Source organism: Rhinolophus ferrumequinum, chromosome 13 (genome assembly GCF_004115265.2).
Source record: "Rhinolophus ferrumequinum isolate MPI-CBG mRhiFer1 chromosome 13, mRhiFer1_v1.p, whole genome shotgun sequence".
In the NCBI taxonomy this organism is placed as follows: Eukaryota; Metazoa; Chordata; class Mammalia; order Chiroptera; family Rhinolophidae; genus Rhinolophus; species Rhinolophus ferrumequinum.
Window position 1 is genome coordinate 20,259,731 of NC_046296.1, and position 22,215 is coordinate 20,281,945.

The 22,215-nt window shown below is 45.8% G+C and overlaps 1 protein-coding gene across 1 annotated transcript in view; it reads right to left on the reverse strand.

The window, feature by feature from the left end:
- Positions 1 to 1,585: 1,585 nt before the first annotated feature.
- VAX2 (ventral anterior homeobox 2) overlaps positions 1,586 to 22,215 on the reverse strand; it is a 29,225-nt gene continuing 8,595 nt past the window's right edge. The window contains exons 2-3 of the mRNA XM_033124216.1: positions 12,840 to 13,027; positions 1,586 to 2,044 (exon numbers count right to left, since the gene is read on the reverse strand). Coding sequence (XP_032980107.1) covers positions 1,586 to 2,044; positions 12,840 to 13,027 — 647 coding nt within the window. The remainder of the gene's footprint in view (positions 2,045 to 12,839; positions 13,028 to 22,215) is intronic.

A 22,215-nucleotide genomic window follows, 5' to 3' on the forward strand; every position in this document is an offset into this window, starting at 1 on the left:
CCCAGGTAGAAGAACTTAGAAGACGGGAGGAAAAGTGTTTTTTTCCCTTTAGCCCCCACACCCTTTTGGAGAATTCTCTTTTGTTGCCACCACAGGTCTGTGAGCCCCCAGAGCTGAGCTTGTCTCCTCCATCAGACTTGGGTTCCTTAAGCCTTTCTGTTTCATAACGTTGAGAGCTCCCTGAGTACCAGGGCAGGTCTCTCTCCATCTGATCATAGGACCCTGTCTCACCTTCTTATATTTCCCCTCCAGGGTTCCATGTAGCAGCCTCCCCTGACAATTTTAGCAGAGGGGAGAAAGTACAAATGGAGGAATGTTTTTGTGCCAAGTGGATAAAGGAGTTGTGCTTTCTAGCCCCTGGGCCAATGGAGTGTGGCACAGTTCTGCCGGGCAAGGCAGGGTGGACACTGGGTAGTGGCTGGACCAGTGCAACCCAAGGTCTGCCCTGGTTATCCACATGTCTCATTCCAGACTCAGGATTTCCCTCCCAGCACCCCATTCTAGGTGACTCAGGAGAGCCAATTTGAAATCAAATAAATATGTTTTCCAGAGCAGACTGGAATATGTGTTTCTCTCCACGGAGTGCAAATCTTACCCTGCATCCTCTGGCCTAAGACCCATTTCAGGTCTCTGATCCTTCTCTCACAATCCCCATTCTTTCAAAGAACTCTCTTGTGACTAGGAAGTGGTAGCACGGGGAAAACTTGGTGATGATGGACAGTTCTGATTCTTGATTGCAGTGGTGGTTCCATGAATCTCACATGAGTGGTGAAACGACATGGAACTACACACACACACGGTACCAGTGTCCATTTCCTGACTGTGATATTATACCACAGTTATGAAAGATTCAACCATGGTGGGAAGCTGAGTGAAGGGTACAAGGAATTTTCTGGACTGTCTTCGCAACTTGCTATAAATCTACAATTCTTACAAAATAAAAAGTTAAATAAACACGTCTTACTTGAGCAAAAACAATTTTAAGTGCTTCATATTGCTGTGTCTGTGATGGGCAGGCCCTCGATAGCAGGTGAGGTCTCTCCTGGGTTTACCTTTGATGCCCTCCCTCAGACTCTCTGGATCCACCCTCTGGAAGGACTTCACGTCTGCCCCCTCAAGTAGTTTTATGTTGGAAAGAGGAGCTTGCAAAGGGCAATGCTTAACCCAGGAAAGCACTGATGGTGCTCCTGTGGGCCTGGGAATGTCGTGGGGGGGTGGGTGGGAGTGGGAGAGGGAGTCAGGAATCCCCATCCCCCCAGAACTGTGACCATGGCCCCCGTTTCTGCCCCCTCCCATCAGAGGTCCCCCTGACCTTAGCCCATTTTCCTTCCCACTGAGGAGAGGGATACAGGGGCAGTGGTGGTGCTGTGGGACTCCGTTTCCCTTCTTGTCATCGTTTTCCTTTTATTTCAGTGAGAGGCCCACACACACACTGCACTCACACACAAGCTGCATGACCAAGGCTGTCGGGTCCTGGTCGAGTCTCTGAGCTGGGGGCGGGCAGGGGCATGAGGCTGCCCACCTCTGGGCCTGGGAGGCGGATGGTGCTGTGCTTGGGGACAAAGTGTCACATGGGGGTGGAGGCTTAAGTGTTAGCTTTCTTGGCGTCACCAGGGCTGCCTACTCTCCGTTCTAGCCGGCTGTAGGGCCTGCTGTAGGGCTCAAAGGCTGAGGAACCCAGTTCGCAGCTGGCAGGCAGGTCCAGGAGTGGGGCAGTGGAAAAGCAGAGCGCTGGAGCAGGGGGTGGCAGCGGAGGGGGCCCAGAGGCCGAGGTCAGGGGGTTGAGGTGCGGGGAGGAGTTCCTTGGGTCACCCAAGGAGGTGCCCCTGTGGCCGGCAGGCAGGCCTGACAGGCTCGACAGGCTGGGAGTCAGCGTCAAGAGGCTGGGGGCCCTGGGCACAGATAGCAGCCGGCCCTGCTCCAGCAGCCGCAGGATGTTGGAGGTGGCGAAGGCCTCAGACGCTGAGGAGGACACGTGCTTCTCCAGGTCTCTGCTCTGGTCTTTCTTCTGCTTGGTGCGGCGGTTCTGGAACCAGACCTTCACCTTGGGGTAGTGGGGGTCAGGGTGTCAGGAAGGGAAAGGGGACAGGCAAAGTAAAGGGGGCAGGTGGGAGGAGAAAAGGAGAGGAAGGGCGTGGGGGTGTAGTGGTGTGGGCGTGGGGGATCAAGGGTGGAGTGAGAGGGAAAGAAGGGCATTCAGATTGTCATTAAGGTCTTCCCACAACCAGCCAGCTCTGGGTGAACTGATAAGGGACACTGCCCCCCATATTAGGGAACCCCCCCACACACATACTGCTAAAGTGACTCTGGCCTAGGATGAAGGGATGGATTAGCAAATGGAGGGTGGAGTTTGGAGGGCACAAATGAAGTTCCCCTCTTGGCCCAACATACTTTCCACTCTTAGCCAAGTTCGTGGCTTCAGCCATCATTTATGTGCTGATAATTCCCAACTCGAGATCCAGGCCATTATCCAACTGCCTGTTAAACTCCACATATACAGACCCAGCTCAGATCCGCTCCCCCACACAGGGACCCCTCCTCACCTTCCCTCTTCCATGAAGACATCGCCACCCAGCCACACAAAAACCTGTGTGAGCTCCCGAGGTCCCCTTCCTGTTCTGCAGTGCAGGCCCTCCTCTCTTCCTTTGCCCCTCTCGCCTGGACTACGGCCTGGTTTCTCCATTTATGCCTCTCAACTCTGGGCACCCATGAGAGCCACCTGGGGAGCCAAACACCCTTCTTACCTCAGCTCAATCTACTCAGAATAAGGTGTCTGGGACTCTGACACTAGTTTTTAATGGTCACCAGGTTGGAGTTTTTAATGCTCACCAGGTTGTCCCAAGGTGAGAGAAGCACTGCTTTAGGGGTCTCTGTGCTGCACATTTAAACCTTAACATTTGCAGGGCCGGGGGCAGGAGGAAACTGGGAGGCTCTGGCTCATGGCCTGCCCTGTCCTGCCTCTGTGGGTACCCCCGTCTGCTCACACTCTGCAAACAGCCCTCACTGACCACTTCTTGGGCCTAGGGTTCTGAATAAGGGCTGCATGGTCTGCCTTTGGGAGGACTGCTGCGGGGAGAGGCTCAGGAAGGCGCCAGAAGTGGGCTCGGGCCATTTGGCAGGGAATTCCGCCACACCTGGGTATGGTCTAGAAGGTGGGCACAGGCTCCTGGTGGTGGGCACGCCCCTTGGCCTTGCAGAGTCCTCACTCCAGCGAGGGGCATGACCAGAGGAGGGCGGAAGTGTGGCCCTGTAACATGTGAGCCGAGGCCAGGGGCCACCTGCCTGGTCGGAGCCTAGTCTTACCTCTCCCACCATGGCCATGAACTCTAACCCTATCTGGCCATTCCCGTTTGAACCTGTCGCAGCCCCCGCCCACCCCATGTTGGGCTTCTCAACATGATATCAAGTGTGAGAGGACATGGCAGCATGTTGAGGGGGACTTCCAATGGCCACACACTCAAACCTGGGGACAAAGAGGTATCAAATACCTCATATCCTAAATGGTGCCACCAACAAAAGGGCAGAGAGAGACCCATTGTCAAGGCTGATGAGAGGAGGAGAACTAGTCTGTAGAAGAAAAGAAAGGCTGGGAGGGAGGCTCAACAGTCAGCCTTATGGGATCTTTGATGGTGACAGGGGACTTCTTCCACTATCTGAGGAGAGGGTGGCCCCCCCCAGAAGGGAAGTCAGGGCCCCCACACCGAAAAAAATCACTTGTAGGGACCGGAAGTGCCCGAGAGGAGAGACTGGCATTTGCCCCCTGGCTGGAAAATGTGTCAGGCCACAGCACCTGCAGGCCCATGTCACTGGTGCCACCCCTGCAGCACCCAGACTTGAGTCCCAGGGGCATAGAGACTGGGCCTGCTTCTGGCCTGGAGGTTTCAGGAGGCTGGCAGCTGGCTGGGGCAGTGCGTGCCAGCAGGATGAATAGGGACCAATGAGTGGACAGCTTGGAAAGAAAAGGATAGGGTGGACTCAGGGGTTCCCTCCAGCTTTTGGAGGATGTCAGGGAGGCCAGCAACTCCTGTGACTCTGGGTGAAGGAGCAAAGAGGTGAGGAGGAAGAGGAGGCAGGAGCGGGAGGGTTGCCTGGGTGAGGACAGCCCGGGCCTCTGCCCGGTGAGGCTCCTCACACCACAAGGTGCCCAGTTATTTCAGAAGATCTCTGCCTACCTGCCACTACCCTCCCTGCCCTCCGACCCTAGGGAAGTTTGTTGATGGGAGAAGAGGGAGCAGGTGGCTCAGACAGGACTCTGTTCCAGAGGCTACAATGGGCAGTGTTAAAGACAGCAGGGTCCTTCCCCTGCAGGTCTCTCCAGCTCTGTTGGGGTGGGAGGGCAGGAAGCAGAGGAAATTTGAAACAGATGTGCTTTGTTGTTTTAACCTGGACTGGATTGAATTTCAATAACCAAAAGTGAACAGAGAGTTACAGGATCCACTTGAGACTGATTGCTTTATTCATTCACTCATTCATTCAACAGATATGTATTGAGGGCCTACTGTGTGCAGGTGCTCTTCTAGGCTGGGGGAATCGGCAGTGAAGTAGAGCAAATCTTGCTATATAGACAGTATAGAAGGGAGATGATGAACAACAAATAAAAACAAACAGGCATGGGCGGCCGGTTGGCACTGTGGTTACAGCACAGTGCTCTTAACATCAAGGTCGCTGGTTCGATTCCCACATGGGCCAATGAGCTGCGCCCTCCACAACGAGATTGAAAACAACGACTTGACTTGGAGCTGAGCTGATCCCTCCACAATTAGATTGAAATACAACGACTTGACATCCTGGAAAACACACCCTGTTCCCCAATATTCCCCAATAAAAAACAACAACAACAACAAAACAAACAAAAAATGACTGTCAGGTAACAATAAGCACTTTGAGCAGTATCTCTCAAATTATTTTGGGCGGGGAATCACTTTTTAAATTTTCCAATTTGTTGTAGACCAATTCTTTTGTAAAATACAATTATAATGAATTACTAGAAAAATTGCTGTATTTTTATCTAAACATTCTCCATTTCTGCACTTATCACGGACAGATCACACTTTTGAGGGTACCGCTTTAGAGAAAGGCAGCGGGATAAGAGGGGGAGAGACGGGGAGTTGACTATTTTATTAATGAGTGGCAGATACAGCTTATCTGAAGAGGTGACATTTGAAGGAAATATCAGTCAGGATAGGGAGATAAGGTCAAGGGAGATATGACCAGGTCTGGCTGAAGGAAGCTATTGGGAAGAAGAAAACCCTTTAGGTGTGTCATTTCCGGAATTCAATTGCCCATGAAGCAGTCCCACCAGCTCCTTGGGGACCGTGACTAGGTTGCTGCATTCCTTTCCCCTGCTAGGAAGCCTCCTGGCTTCTCTGCTTGGCTAGCACCTCCCCTCTTAGGACTTCAGGCCAGGCACCACCCCCAAGAACCCAGAGCTTAGCTTCTCATCTCTAAAATGGGGACAAAAACACCTGGGATATTGCAGGGACCAAATAAGGAAATCCATGCAGAAGGCCTTGCATGGTGCCTGGCCCACACTCAATGTGAGTTAATTATTGTTTATTGCTCACTTCTCCGTTCCTAGCGCTGAACCAGGGGGAGAGGACGGACCCAGACGTCATGGTTCCTGACCTCAGGAAGCTGAGGGTCTAGTGGGAGAGTGACACTAATCCACTCCCAGCAAAAGGAGGGCACTTAGGTACGAAGGGAGTGGCAGTAGCAAGGGGTGTGACTGATGAGGAGTGGAAAGCTTTTTCAAGGGGCTCTCCCACAGGGGAGTGTAGCAGGGAGAGGGAGGCATGGGCTGGCACTGGGTACGGGAGTCTCCTGGGGAAAGGGGCCTGGAAGGGGAGGAGGGAAAAGGCAGAGGGGCAGGTGGGGCGGGGGCTGGGTCTCGCATGCCCATTTGTCGGGCACTTATGTGCTAGGTCAGGAATTCAAACCCTGCTGCACCTTGGATTTACCTGGGGGCTTTTTTCCCTAAGTTCTTATGTCCAGGCCCCATCCCAACCCATTAAACTAAAATCTCGAGGGGGTGGGACCTAGGCATTTGTACCCGCTCTGTGGGTGATTCTAATTTGCAGACTGTGGAGGTGGGTGCTGGAGCTGCCAAGGTGGGAGTGAGAATACCTGCCTGTCTACTTCCCACCATCAATCCCACGGTTCCTGTCATGCAGGGTGTCATGCGGGGTCTCTGGTTCCTCTCCCCACATAAGAACGCAGGATATGGTGAGGCCAAAAAGGAACACCCACGGAACCATAGATAGGGGAGTCATACCACTATAGTCTCACTGGTGGCTGGGTTGGAGATACAAAAGCAAACATCCACCAGTACCCCAACAAGGGGTCTTCCTGCACCCCAGTCTCTCTGGCGTCTGGGCGAGATCCACACAGGAAGTAGAATCCACAATCCGCCATCTGCTTTTCTGCCTGCCAACCAACCTCACTTGCTAACTGCAATCCGCCGAGCTAACTACAACCTGTGCTTATTAGCTTAGCCACGACAGTTATATCAGTGGCTAACGGCTAAATGGTTACAGCTGATGGCCAACCAGTCACAGCTGACAGCCATCTACTACCCGAGCCAGCACCTTTCCACGTGAGGCCGAGAGCCTGGAAACTGCTCTCTGGGACTCTGTCCCCACAGTTCCTAAGTAGTTGATTCATAAGGTACAACAAACAAGGGACAAACTGAGTAAAAGACAGGCTCAGAGCCCCTGAACTCACCCCTCCTCCTCTAGGAAGCCTTCAATTGCCGCTCAGGGGTCACCGTCTTCCCAAGGTTAAATCCAAAGTTGCTGGTCCTTTTAAGGCTCAATTCAATTGCCTCCCAATTCTGGGGCACAGGTCCTATCCTGAAGTACAGTGCACTTCCTGGGGTGTCACCCTCCCCTTGTCTTCTAGGTACCTGCTGTGGTCTCCCTGGGGGCTGCCATCTTGCCTCCTCCCTCTCCCGGGTCCCCTGGAACTCAGTGTGCTTGGTGGCGTCACCTCTGATCTGTTTTGGACCACACTGTGACCCATGGCTGCACACCAGGAAAGGGATATGGTTTCCACCTGACTGCCAGGACCGGGGAGGCATTTTCTGGATGATGATCCATCACCTTCTTTAGGCTCATGCATGGTCAGTGTTAAATTCTGGGACTCATTGTTGATCCTTCATCCCTGGCCCTGAAAAAGTTCCCCCGCCCAGCTGAGTGAGGGGGATCCTGGAGCCAGCTTCTCACCTTCCTTTCTTCCACAGCCACATCTTCTGCTCTGACCCTGGTACTCTGGTCATTCATTCAGACAACACATAAATACCAACCATGCAGTACATGCCAGCATTGCCAGGTGCTGAGAAAAGAATAAATAAAAATCCATCTCTACCCACTTACATCTCAGACACGAGTAGTGGGGAAGATAGACAGGTCAGCAAGTCCTATGACGTGGTGAGTGTTTTGATATAATATGTATATTATATATGTATATGGTGTATATAGATGAAGTGTGTATATACATGTATATGACGTGTATGTATAAGTCTCTCTCTCTCTCTCTCTCTCTATATATATATATATGAAGACCCTGAGGTGGGACAGCCCTGGGTTCAATTCTGGTTCTTCCCTTAATTAGTGGATGACATGGGAGAAGTTACTTAAACTTCTCTGTGACTCAGTTTCCCCATCTATAAAATGGGGATTGTAATCATGCTTTCTTATCACTTTGTTGTGATGACTCACTGAGCTAACAATCATGGAAGTAGAAAAGTGCCTGGCAGATACTGAAGGCTTTTAAGCAGCATGGCAACAACATCAGCTGAGAAAATATATAAGGGCTGGGTCTTCCCTAGAAATTCTGACTTGGAACCTGTGGGCTGAGCATGGAATCTGAGCCAGGAATCTGTATTTTCATAAGAACCCAGGGGTTCTGCATATAGGTGGTCTACAGACCATACCTTGAGAAACACTGCTTTAGTCCAACACCAAACATTTTCCTTGAAACAGAGCATGATAACAAAGTGTATTGGGGTGGTTTCTGAAAACAAGGGGAACTGGACTCCATGGGACCCTCCCTGTTTTCTGACAGGAGAGGAGCTTTCAGCACATGGACTCTGTGGGGATGGGTTGGGTGGAGGGTTCTTCTGATGGTTCCGAGAGAGAGATCCCTCCTACTCCCTCCTACTCTCCAGGGCCTTCCTTCACTGCACAACCTCGGGTTCTAGGCAAGGCCAAGGGAGAGATTGGCCGTGCTGTCTTGTTCACTGTTCCTACATCGGAAGGACCCTTCATCCTGCAGAACTCTGTGGGCGGTAGGGAGGGAACAGAAAGAAGGTCTTTCCTGTTCTGTCTACCAGATCCTGTAAATGGGCTTCTCATTGAAATGTTCACACAACTCAGCTTAATTGTGCACATAGAGGTTAAGGAAAAGACCAGGAATTTGAATGGGTGCTGAAAAAGCCTTACGCTTTCTCTGCCTGAATTAGGACCATGCCCGGGCGTTCCTGGTATCCAGGGATGAGGGTAAAGATGCTCATCCCTGGCAGCAGGAAGAGAAGAGAAGCAGGCAGACACAGAGAGAAGCAGGTGCTTGGAGAGGAGTTGGGCCCTGTATTCAGTGGAGCACCAGAGGGGAGATCTGTGAGCACCCGGAGCTGAAGCCACGGGTCTACAACAAATTTTGGCTTCCAGTCTCCATCAGGCCTTGTTACACGATGGTCCCTGTTCTTGGATTTCCATAAGACTGTACCTCCTCTTTTGAATCGCTTAGGAGTCCATCCATTATTTTAGCACACTTGAAGGAATCGCTTATCTTTTCTCCCAAAGAGCGCTGACCAAGATCCTCAGATAAATTAGAGAAAAACCAGCCCCCAGAGAAACAGCTGACATACCTTGCTGACATCTCCACTTGGACCTCAAACTTAACTGATCTAAAACAAAACTCTAGATTCCTCTCCCACTATCCTGTTCCCCCCCAACTTTCTTAACTCGTGAAGTAGCGTCAGTAACCATTTCTCACCATTCATCCTGTTGTTTAAGCCCAAACCACGTCCCTTTCCCTGGCCCTGTGCATGTAATCCATGAGCAAGTCCTAGCAGGTCCTATCTTCAAATGACAGTACATCTGAGATCAGTTCACTTCTCCCCTCCACCACTACTCTGTTCAAGATACCATACAGTAGCTCCTAACTGGTCCACTCTTGTCCCCATTCTCCAGATGGCAGCCAGAGTGCCCTCTGTAAAATGCCAGTCATCTCATGCCAGTCTCCCTTCAACACGCCACCACGGCCTCTAAGCACTATATGGTCTGCCCCATCTATGTATGCTTATCACCCTCCAACTCTAGCCACACTGGCTTTCTGACACTTCCAGAACATTCTATGCCAGGTCCCACCCCCAGGTCTTCACAGTTACCCTGTGTCTTGACTTCTCTTCTGGCTCCTCATCTAGCTGTCTCTTCCGTCATTCACACCTCAGCTCAATGTCATTCCCTCAAAGAGGCTTTTCCTGAATGCCCTAATAAAAGATTTCCTTTTAGTCTCTATCATATCATGTTTTATTTCCCTCAGAGCACTGTTAAAAAAGAGACAAGCCCAAAATGGAGTCACTTGTGCTAAGCCCATGTCACCAAAATGAGACTCCATACCTTTCTTAGTTGTAGTTTTAGCCTCTCCCAGGAATGTAATCTTAACCAGTCTGGAATTTTCTGGTCTGCAGTAATAATACACCTGCCAGTCCCCTTCCATTCTCCATCGGTAGGTTACCTAAGCTTGAAAAATCCACTCGTTCCCCTTTCTGCCTGTAAAAGCCTCCCATTTTGCACAGCTCCTTGGCTCTCCTTCCTATTTGCTGGATGGAACGTTGCCCAATTCATGAATCACTCAACAAAGCCAATACGATCTGTAAATTTACTCAGTTGAATTTCTGTTATTTAACAGCACTCATCAATTTTATTTATTATTTATTTATTTTAGTTTTTAAGCATTTTAAATTTGATTGACCTTCCAGTTTGTTTTTTAAAAAGTAAAACTTACAGCACTCATCAGTTTTAAATGGTGTTTGTCTTTCTCATGCAGAATAGAAGCCCCTTTTGAGAACACATGAGTTTATGCTAATAAGGTCACTCGGGGTGGGCCCTTAGATAGTTTCCGGATGGGGCTGGTTCCAGAAAGACCAAAGTTGTGATCAGAGGGTTGAACTTTCAGCCCCACCTCTGACCTCCAGGGAGGGGAGGAGGACAGAGACTGCGTTATAAAAACTCTTAAACAATGAGATCCAGAGAGCTTCTGGGTTGATGAACACAAAAACATGGAAACTCTGGGAGGGTGGCGCACCCAGAAAGGGTGGGGAAGCCTTTGAACCACTCCCCTCACCCTGCTCTGTGCATCTTTTCCATATGGTATTTCTGAGTTGTGTCCTTTATAATAAACCTGCAAATAAATGTAAGTAAAGCATTTTCCTGAGTTCTATGAGTCATTCTAGTGAATTATCCAACCTAAGGAGGGGGATGTGGGAGCCCCCAAATTTATAGCTGGTCATCTAATGTGGGCCTGTCCTGTGAGACTGAGCCCTTAACTTGTAGGGTCTGTGCTAACTCCAGGAATTAGTGTAAGAATGAAAATGAATTGAACGGTTGGACACCCAGTTGGTGTTGGAGAATTGATTGCTGTTGGGGTTGGAAGTATCAGAAGTGGTGTCGGAAGGAAAATCTCACACCTATCCCAAAAGGTTGTGGTGAGGGCGAAAGGAGTTAGCACATGCCAAACACTTAGCACAGTGCCTGGTGCACAGTAAGCTCTCAATGAATGTTAGCCATACCTTATATTATCTCTAAAACCCCAGGGTTGGGGAAAGAAAAAGGAGGGTGGTAAGCCATCAGTAAGGGGAGGAATCCTTGAGGGCTCGCTGGGTGCCCAGTTCTGTGCTGGGCTCTCCAAGGAAGCCTGACGAGACGTGGCCTTCAAGTACATTCTTGTCCTTGGGACGTGCGTACTGATTGGTGCACACCACACACACACACACTCACACACACACAAACACACACACACACACACTTTATAGGACAAGCCATGTGGAAAAGCTCTCTTGGGAGGAGTCAAGAGGCCTTAGGGAAGGCTACCTGGAACAGGACAGTTTTGGCCTTGACTTTCAAAGGCAGGGAAGTGTAGGGTGTATGGGAGACAGAGCAGGGAAAGGATGAGGACGGAGAAGGAGTTGCTGGGATGGACATCGGAGGTGCCCTGGAAGAGCAAATTTCAGGGGAGAGTTTAGGGGCAAAACTAGGTGAGGCAGAGGATAGTTAGAACAAAGAAGCGGGGCAGGTATTGAAGGGTGACTCTGTGCCTCGAGCTCAGGGTTTGAGGGTGACTTCTGATGTTCCCTGGGAGCACTGGCCTGGCCCAAACACTGCAGCCCCTCTGTGAGCCGCCTGGCCCAGCTGCTCCCGGCCATCTGCTGGGTTGTTCTGGGCGCTGCAGCGGCCTTTGGAGGAAAACAGGTCCCGGTGGATGCGACCCGTGCCTGCAGGACAGCAGCCACTGCCCAGCACGCCCCATCCTCCCTGCTTTCCCCTCCTTTTCCTCTTCTTGCCCCTTCTCACCTCTCCCTATACCATACTAGGGGTTTATCCCAGGAGGAGCCTGCAAACCCCTCAAGGGAACCCGGACGTCCAAGTGCATCTGAATGCCCCTTCACGAGAGGTGGACGAGGCAGCATTCTATTAGTGTGACTTGAGGAGCTGGAGGAATTCTGATGAGGGAAGTGATGTGATCTTGACTTAACTGCAGCCCCTGTGGTGCCAGGGAAAGGACAGCAGCAGGCAGCACAGGGAGAAGCCTCACTCATCGTCCGGCGGCCTTTCCCCGGAAATTCACCCCTCCAGCCTGTCTGCTTCCTTACTCTTCTTCTCTTCCCCTCATAAATCCTGTTTTGGCTGTTGTTTGCAATGCATCTGTTGACTGAGCTCCCTCATACGTGAGATTAAACTACTAGAGCGGTAGCTAAACGAAGGTCTCTAAGCCACCGTTCGACAAGTTCCAGGAGGGTTGCCCAGTTTATAAGCAGCATAAAGATGCCAGACTGCTTACCCAAATCCTAGCTCTGGAACTTTTTATTTGTATGACCTTGGGGATAACTTTTCCTCATCTGTAAAATGGGATAATACTGGCAGCTTCCTCAAAGTGTTTGGGAAGGGGTTGGTGAATTAACATATGCAAAACACTTAGAGCAGTGCCTTGGCACAAGTACTCAGTATTATTATTGCGGCTGTTGTAGTTATCATTATATAGCTCTATTGCCAGCTTGAAATGCCTCCATTCACACAGAGAAGGTACTCAGTGTACAAAAGTGTTTCCTTTAGGTTAAACATACTAGTGTTAAAATGCTAAGCCCTTCTTGGATGAAGGGGTTGTTCAGACCCCTTCTCTCCAACAAGAAGCTCTGAGCCACACTGGGACGACGGGAAGGTGATGGAGGATAGGAAAGGCCCAGAACAGGGAATACAAGGTCCCAAACCATCTTTGTAAAAATCTCATCTCTCCCCCAAATCCAACCCCTCACCAGCCCTTTCTGCAGACTCCTCTAACACGCTACCATCCTTCTAAGCCACTCCCTGCATCTTGAGTGTCCCTTCCCTCTGGTTTCTCTGGCCTTTTCCCATATTCTACCCAAATTGCCTGATGCATCCCAAAGCCCCCCGGTTGGCATATATTGACTCTCTCTTGTCAGCCCTGTATTTATTTGCTCTGGTTTACCTGTAACTTTAAGTCTGTCCCCAATGTATGTCTGCACAACTCCAAAATTGGGTCTCACACCCAAGGAGTTCTCAGGCTTCCAGGGCAGGAGTGGAGGAGCCCAGATGCCTTCTCACCTGGGTCTCGGAGAGGTTCAGCTGGCGGGCCAGCTCAGTGCGCTCACGGCCCACTACGTACTGGCAGCGCTGGAACTCCATCTCCAGGCGATACAGCTGCTCGGCTGTGAAGGATGTGCGTGTCCGCTTGGGCCGGTCTAGGTCCAGGCCCTTAGGCAGGACAATTTCCCGGATGGTGCCTTTGGCATCTGCAGAGAACATGAAAGGAGGCAGGTTAGTTCACTAGTTACAGAGTTAGGCCACCAACAAGCATCTTAATTAGAAGCAGTTAGGTCCTTAATTAGGACCTAACCAGGAGCTCCTCGGGGGTGGGTCTGGCTGTGTGACCTCTGACAAGTTGTGCACCCTCTCTGGGCCTAGCTTCCTTAATCACTTAATGCAGTATGTTGTATCTACTGGGTATATGTATGGGAATGGGTCTCAGTACGAGTCATAGCCTGAGCAGAAAGGACACACTCTGACCCAGCCAGGATTCTTTTCCCTCAGCAGAGTAAGGAACAAATGGAAAGATATACCAAGTCTTCAAGTGCAGAGGAAAGGATGGATTAGCTTTGGGTATGATCCATGAGGTAAGGTTTGCTGGAGGAGATGTCCATAGCCAGGTCCTAAGCCGTGTGTGAGTGAGTATGTGTGTGTGCATGGGTGAGTACTCTGTCCACAGACCCTTCTGGGGTCCATGAAGGGCCAGCTGGTGTGGAAGCAGGGTTCCTTAGGAGGAACCCAAAAACCATTGCCACTACGTCAAGCTGAGGTGCCTTCCAGAGGGGGACTGCTGCCACTCCTCATGTACCTAGTTCTGAATAACAGGGCCACCCTCCTGGACCCTCTAGTGCAGGGTGTCCAATATTTTAGAGCCTACTTGAGAGACTGAAAACCCTGCAGCCCAGATAGTCCCACTCAAAGAACTCAGTAATAGCAACAAAGTGTTCAACAAAAGTCAGATATTTGGGGGCGAGGGTATATACATCAACAAACTACAGAGGCAAAGATGACCCATGTTTGAACCATACACACTGATGGCTTGAAATCTTTGTTATTAGAAAATCTGTCAAAATATAGAGTATGGAAATATGAAGCATCGTATTCTGTAGGATTTACCAAACCACCCCCAACACATGATGTCGATAATAAAAAGCCAAATTAACAGAAATTGACCATAACATAGGAAGATTAGTGTCAATGGCAAACTTACCAACTCAAGGCTGCCCTGATCGACACCCTCCACAGTTGCAGGAATTCCAACCCTCTCTAGGTGGCGTGCACAACTGGAGTTTGCAAGGTGCCCAGAAGTGGTATGGCCGTCGCTGCTTATGTTTTTTAGTCATAGTAACAGCTGACACCTCTACAAACCTTGTTCTGGGCCAGGCACTGTTTCAAGCACTTTAACCCTCCCAATGAAATTGCAATTATTATTATCCCCATTTTACAGACGGGACAATGGAGGAACAAATTTTAATTAACTTACCCGAGGTCGCACTGACTGACAGTGTTCAATAAGCTCTAGAAACACCCTAATTTTACTTTATGAATACCCTCTTTTAGTAATTATTAATGATTCAATTGATGTATAATGAAGAGGACTTTGGTCGTGGCTAAAAATAGAACCTTCTGGAGGGGTTCATCATTGTTCTGGAAGACACAGGAAAGGACCAGCTTTGGGATATGCTGTCTGTCAGGAGGCTCCTTGGGAGCCACACAGCTGCAGAACCCACCTTTAGAATCCCTGCTGTAGAGGGTGAACCTGAGACCTCTCCCTCGCAACGCCCCACCATAGGATTTATGAGATCAGTTCTTCCTGGCTCCTGCCAGGGCTGGTTCACTCCTCAGGGTGTGCTTCAGCTCCTCATGGGCTCCTGACTCCCAGGTCCTGCCCCTGATCTGAGAGGTCCTCAAGCACCGTTGTGTATACAGTCAACCCTTAGGGAGATGGTGAGTCTGGGTTGGGGGGACAGTGCTTAGAGGTGGCCCTCCCCCCACCACTAGGCTGGTCTTGTGAGAGCACAACAAACAGATGGGGGCCCTGCTTTTGGAGTGTTGGTGGGAACCACAAGCCTTTTGGGACAACTCAAGCTTCCCCCTTCCAATCCTTTCTACATTCCAAAAAGGTAGGCTAATATTTGTGACCCTGTTGTGACTGGGTCCCCTTTGCTCAGGTCCCACTATTTCCAGTTGTGAGCCCAGTCTCAGAACTTCACAAGACCCAAGTGACTCCATCTCCAAAAGCACTGATTTTATTTAAAGGGTCTTGGGGGGTGTAGACGGGAGGAAGGTGGTGGGTGCCATATATGGTGCTGGAAGCTTCACATCCTCTCCCCAGTAAGCCCCCCAAAGTCTACTTGAAGCTCTGAGCCGGTGCTCCTACCTGAGGTCAAACCATACACCACCACCACCACCACTCTTTTCCTCTTTGTAGAAGAGCTAAGAAGAGTATTCCCACCTCAGGGAGCAGCCAAGGTCAGCTCTCCCTCAGGGTTGGGGGAGGCAGGAAACATATAAAAAAAGGCAACCTCAGACTTGCCTGCCAGATACCAAAACATGCCATGCAAATAAGCACATGAAAAGATGTCCAACATCGCTAGCCATTAGGGAAAGGCAAATTAAAACCACGAGAAACACATACTAGAATAGCTAAAATAAAAAACACTGGCATTGCCAAAGGCAGGTGACGATGTGAAGAAACTAGATCTCTCAGACCTTGCTGGTGGGAATGTAAATGGTTTAGCCACTCTGTAAACCGGCCTGGCAGTTTCTTAGAGTTAAACATATACTTACCATAGAACCCAGCGACCACACGCCTGGGAATTTATCCTAGAGAAACAAAATCTTAGGTTCACATCAAAACCTGCACACAAATGTTTATAGCAGCTTTACTTGTAATAGCCCTCAAATGGAAAAAACCCAGATGTCCGTCAATGGGTGAATGGTTACAAACTGTGGGACAGCTAGACTACGGGACACTACTCAGCAATCAAAAGGAATGAGTACTGATTGACAGGACAATTTGGAAGAATCTCCAGGTCATTACGGTGAGTGGGAAAAAAATCACACCTAAGTTAGTCCCCAAGTTTCTGTACTACATGATTCCATTGATATAGCATTATTAAAATGACAAAGTTATACAGGTGAGAAAAGATCCCTGGTTGCCAGGGGTTAGGTAAGGAAGGTGTGACTACAAAGGCCTAGTGTGAGGAAATTCCTTGAGGTGATAGAAGAGATCTGTATCTATATTGTGGTGGTGGTTATATGAATCTATCAATGTTGTGAAGTGTTATAGAACTATATATAGAGACAAAAATAGGAGTTCATGCAAAAATTGGTAAAATCGGAGGAGTTTAGTCAATTATATTGTGCCAGTGTGTCAATTTCCTGGTTTTGATAATTTTTTATAGATATGTAAGGTATCACCATTGGGAGAAGCTAGGTAATAAATACATAGGACCTCTCTGTTGGAACCTCTCTGTACTATTTTTACCTTCTTGCAAGTCTGAAATTATTTCAAGGTAAGGCACTAACAAGAACAACAACAAAACATGCTCTGAAGCTAGCATGTTTTGTCACAGAAATGGACAAATCCATTAGTGGAAAGAAGGCAGTAGTGTTTCCCCAAAGTGCCTCAGCATTCCACTTGTGGTTTTTAAGATGATTCAAAATGACACAGAAATAAACATTTGTAATTTCAATAGTTAAGCATTTATTTTAATGTTTACTAGAAAAAAAAAATTTCCCCCCTTCTTCCGCCTCCACCCCCCCACTCCGGTTCAAGCCACTGTTTCTCAGTCTAGTTGTGTAGGGCCCAGCTCCCTGGCCCAGGCTGGTATTATGAATGTTGAACTCCCCCCACCCCTTCTTTTGCCCCCCCCACCCCCAGCTGAGGCAGTCGGCAGCTCATGGGGGGGGATGTGAAAGAAGGGGAGGGGGGGAAAAGGCAAAGAAATACTACCAGAAGGTATAAAATGCAATTACAAATAAATGAGTTTTTAAAAAGGGAAACAGTGTAGTAGGAAAAAAATGCTCAAGTAATTTATCTGGGCTATTCACAGAAAAAGATTCCAAATGGCCAACAAACAAATGTAAAGGTAAGCACAGCTTCACAGAAACCAGGATGATCCAAGTTCAAGCAACATTGGAAAATCATTTATCTCCCATAAGGTTGGAAACACATTAAAAGATGATTAATAAAGCAATGACACTCCGTAGCGAAATCCACTCTCCCTTTCACTGTTGGTAGCACCATAAATTGTCATGACGTTTTAAGACTGCATTTGTCAAGATTAAAGATGTATATAATTTTTACCCCGGCAATTTTATTTTAGTACGTAATTATGCAGAAAAGTGCAGGCTCATGTGTGTCAATGTATATGTAAGGATGTTTCCTACAGCATTGGTCAAAATATTGAAAATTTGAAAGCATCCTCAATGTTCCCCATAAGGGAGATGGCTGAACAAATCATGGTAATTCATACTATAAAATACCATGTAATTAAAAAGAATGGGGCAATATCTATATGAAATGACAGTAAGTAGAGTGTTCTAGAATAATATTTATGTAAGTAAAACAACTGCATATATTCAACCACTCAACATATATTTTATAAGCACCTACTATGTGCCAGATACTATTCTAGAGTCTGGAGATATAAAAAGGAGCAAAATAAACAAGGTCCATGTTCCCATAGAATAGACCTTGTACTGGAGAGAGAGACAGATAATAAAATTTAAAAAATAACATATAAAGTAATGATAAATGCTGGGGTGAGAATAAAACAAGGAGATATTACTAACCCTCTCCAAATAACCAAAACCCAATAACCACAGTGTACGTGTACGCGTGTGCTATTTTACCTAGGATGGTCAGAGAAGGCCACTCACTAAAGTTAAATTAGTGGATAAATCATGAATGTTGTTCATCAGTGTCTCCAACTCCTTTCAGGCACAAGGTAAGGCTGCACTAATTTTCTTTGAGATTAGATATGACCACGTGACTTGTTTTAGCCAAGAGGAATGGAAGCAGTCACTTTCAGGTGAACACTTTAAAAGCTGGTTCATAATGTGATGGTCCTGGAAGCAGGAGCCAAGATGGAGCTTCATCAGCCTAGGTTTCTGAGTACCCGGATGAACCACTGCCCCCTTGTGATACACTTATCATGTGAGTGAGAAACATACTTACTTGTGTTTTGTTAAACCTCCGAGATTTGGGGTTGTCTCTGCAGTAAAAGCTAGCACATCCTGACTGACATAGCCTCCTTCCCGGAATCATTCCTTTTCTGAGTGGAGTTTGGGAGAAGCACCAAGAAGTAGGGACAGCTTTCATTCCAAGGCCTCCTTGCAGATAGGCTCTTGTTAGGGTGAAATGCTTAAGTATAAATGGAATGAGACCAGAGTTTTGCTGCCCTTCAGGTCTCCTCAAAGAGGGGTGAGCCCTAGGGGCGCAGGGGAGGGTGATTCTGTCCAAGGAAGTTTTGCCCTGGGAAAAGCGGTGAGATGACCCCTGCCTGAGAATACGTAGTTAGTTAATGCTCCTGACCTCCCAGACCAATTATTACTCGCTTCTGGTACCTGTCCCAAGAGACTCCCTCAAAGCCCTGACTTCATCCCCTAGCACCCAGGAAGTTCCTTTACATGATAAGCTGTTAATGTGCTGATTTTTAAGTGTGACAAGGTCCTTCCGGCCTTAATCTGAAAATATAATGGGATTACTATGAAAATTCCTTACCAAAAATTTATTCTCAAGTTTATTAAGAAAATTGAAAACGAAAGAATAGTTAAGAGAAAATGTTAAAGAATGAGGAGAAACCACTTACATTATCACACAGCAAACTATATTACAAATCTATAGCAACTAAAATGGTATGACGCTGACACAAGCATTATGAACCAAATCCATGCATAAATGAAGATTTGGTATGTTATAAAGATGACATTTCAAATTAGTTGAAGGAGGCAGAATTATTAAAGACATGGCTTTTGGACAATTAGCTCATTATTTGTAATAAAGTAATTTATCTCATACTGCATACAAAAATAAACACAAGATGGATTAAAAATTTCAGTGCAAAATATAAAGCTCTAAAAATTGAAAAAAAGCTTAAAATAATTTTTAAAAGGAAAGCAAATGACATATTTAAGTACCTAGAAATAAAAGCTTCTGTAGGATGAGACACATTTAAAAGACAAATGACAGGTTGGGATAAAATATTCATAATACATCTATAACAGAGTCTTAATTTCTAGTACACACAGAGGCTCTATAGACTGATATAGGCTCTATAGACAGTCTATAGAGGCTCTATAGGCTCTATAGACTGAATAAAGTGAAGCAGTCCAGTGGGAAACTGAGCAAATTATATAATGGGTTATTTAGAGAAGAGAAATGCAAGTGGCTAATAAATATAAAAATACTTAAGCTTAAAGGGAATCAAAGAAAATGAAAGTTACAACAGCAATGAGATACGATTTTTTTTTCAGATGCCATATCTCATCAGGCTGGGGAAATTGTGCTGGCCAATGTGAAGGAAACTATAGATTCTCTGGAGCTCTGTTATTAAGAATATAATTTAATACAATATGAGGGTTTTTTTTTTTTTTGGAGGGCTATTTCACAGTGTCTTGCTCATTTAAAAATACATAAATTTTGTGTCCTGGAAGTTTTATAGAGGTTTCTACCCCAGAAAAACATTGGTATACTTTGATAAAGACAGATCCATTGTTTGAACATAGTTTGTAAAATAAAGAAAAAGAAAAGTTAAATGTTTATCAAAGGAATATGTTGATGAAATCACAGTTCAGTCACATGTCTTCAGTTATCATGCAGGAATTAAGAAGAAGGAGGTACATCTCCATATACTGCCCATTACACACTGCTACGTGAAAACAGCAAGTATGTATGTATAAACCCATTTTTCCAGAGAACTAAAAGTAAAACTAATAATTGTGTGTGTGTGTGTGTGTGTGTGTGTGTGTGTGTGTGTGTGTGTGTACATGCACATGCTTAGGGGGTCTGGTAGGATGAACACCTCTCTTCTATTGCTCTGGGGAGTAGAAACTGGTCAGAGATTCCTTCTTACTTTGTGTACTTTATTATTTGATTTGTTGCAAAGACTAACAAAAACATTTTTGTAACAAGAATGATAAGATATATATATATATATGTATATATATGTATATATATGTAAAATCTTTGGTTGAAAAACTTTCTCATCAAGAACTAAAATGTAGAAGCCCCAAAAGGAAATGACCACTAGATGTAATTGTAGTTTAAATTTGAGTTCAGGAAAAAAAAAATTCACAGCAAAGTTTAAAAAAAGGAAAAGATCAGCATCTACAACACATGTCGCAGAAAAAGGGATCATTTCCTTAGTGTATAAATAGTGTTTACAACTATAAAAAAGCAATGAGCAAACCAATATAGAAGTGGCTAAGCCAATGAATAAAAAACGCACAGAAGAGGAAATACAAATGAAGAATAAGAATATGAAAATATGTTTAACCTCACTAGTAATTAAAAATGCTAACCAAAAAACCCCATCATTTTTCACTTGAAAAGAATTTTATTCTAAAAGATTGAGTATAACCCAGGTTGGGAGGATGTGGAGAATTGCCACATTTATGCACAATTGCTGGGAGTATAAATCAGTACATTTTTGGCTTTTGGAAATATCTATGACAATTTTAAGTGTATAGACTTGGATTTCAATTTTTCACTTTATTAATTTATCCTATAATTATACTCATCCCAGATATATGTGAAATGATGTTTATCATTTAAAACATTTTATTGTGACAAATTTTAAGCATATATAAAATTGGAGAGAATAGTATTATGAGCCCAGATATACTTATCCCCTGACTTCAACAATTATAAACTCAGGAACAATCCTATTTCTTCTGTCCATGTAAGTTTAAGCAAATCTCAGACATTATATCTTTTCATCTGGAAAGTTTCTATATGTATCTCTCTCTCTCTATCTCCTTTAATAAACCACCACAATACTATTATCACAACCAAAAAATTAATAATTCCTTAATATAATAAAATGTCCCACCTGTTGTCATATTTTCAGATAATCTCATGAATGAATTTTTTAAATTTTAAAATATTTATTTAAACTAACTTAAATTCAATTTTAATCGGTAGAATTAAACTTAATTTAATTTTTTTAGTTAAAGTTTATTGGGGTGACAATTGTTAGTACAGTTACATAGGTTTCAAGAGTGCAATTCTGTAATACATCATCTATAAATCCCATTGTGTGTTCACCACCCAGAGTCAGTTCTCCTTCTATCACCATATATTTGATCCCCTTTACCCTCATCTACCAACCCCCTTACCCTCTGGTAACCACTAAACTATTGTCTGTGTCTATGAGTTTTTATTTCTCATTTGTTTGTCTTGCTATTTTGTTGTTTTTGGTTTATATACCACATATTAGTGAAATTATATGGTTCTCTGCTTTTTCTGTCTGACTTATTTCGCTTAGCATTATAATCTCAAGATCCATCCATGTTGTCACAAATGGTCCTACATCATCTTTTCTTACAGCCAAATAGTATTCCATTGTGTATATATACCACAACTTCTTTATCCATTCATCTATCGAAGGACATTTTGGTTGTTTTCATGTCTTGGCCACCGTAAATAAAGCTGCAATGAACATTGGAGCACATATGTCTATGCATAAATGTTTTCAGGTTTTTTGGGTAGATACCCAGGAGAGGGATTGCTGGGTCATATGGTAATTCTATTCGTAATTTTTTGAGGAACCTCCACACTGCCTTCCATAGCGGCTGCACCAGTCTGCATTCCCACCAACAGTGTAGGAGGGTTCCTTTTTCTCCTCAGCCTCTCCAACACTTGTTACTATTTGTCTTGTTGATGACAGCCATTCTAACTGGGGTGAGGTGATATCTCATTGTGGTTTTTATTTGCAATAAACGAAATTTTAACAACCATCTGTTCAAATTGTTATACAAAGATGTTCATTGAAGCATTGTTTGTAATAGTGAAAGAGTAGAACCAACCTAGTCATCAATAGGGAACTGGTTAAAAAAATTATATCTGCATAATGGAATACTATGCAGATGTTAAAAAAAAGAATGAGGAAGTTCTACATAGAGAGATTTCCACAAATGTTTATTAATTGAAAAAAAGCAATTTGCAAAAAAGAAAAAATCCCACTTTCGTAATATATACCTTAACATATTTATGTTTTTCAGTTACTAAGGAAAGTTGGGGAAGTTATATTTTGGGAGTGGAAGTGCATTATTTGGGGGAAATAAAGAACTTTGAATTTTTACATGATATAGCAAAAATGCATGGATTGGGTTTGTAATTAGAAAGTCATTTTATACTTCAGAGAACAAAAGATATCAGAAACAA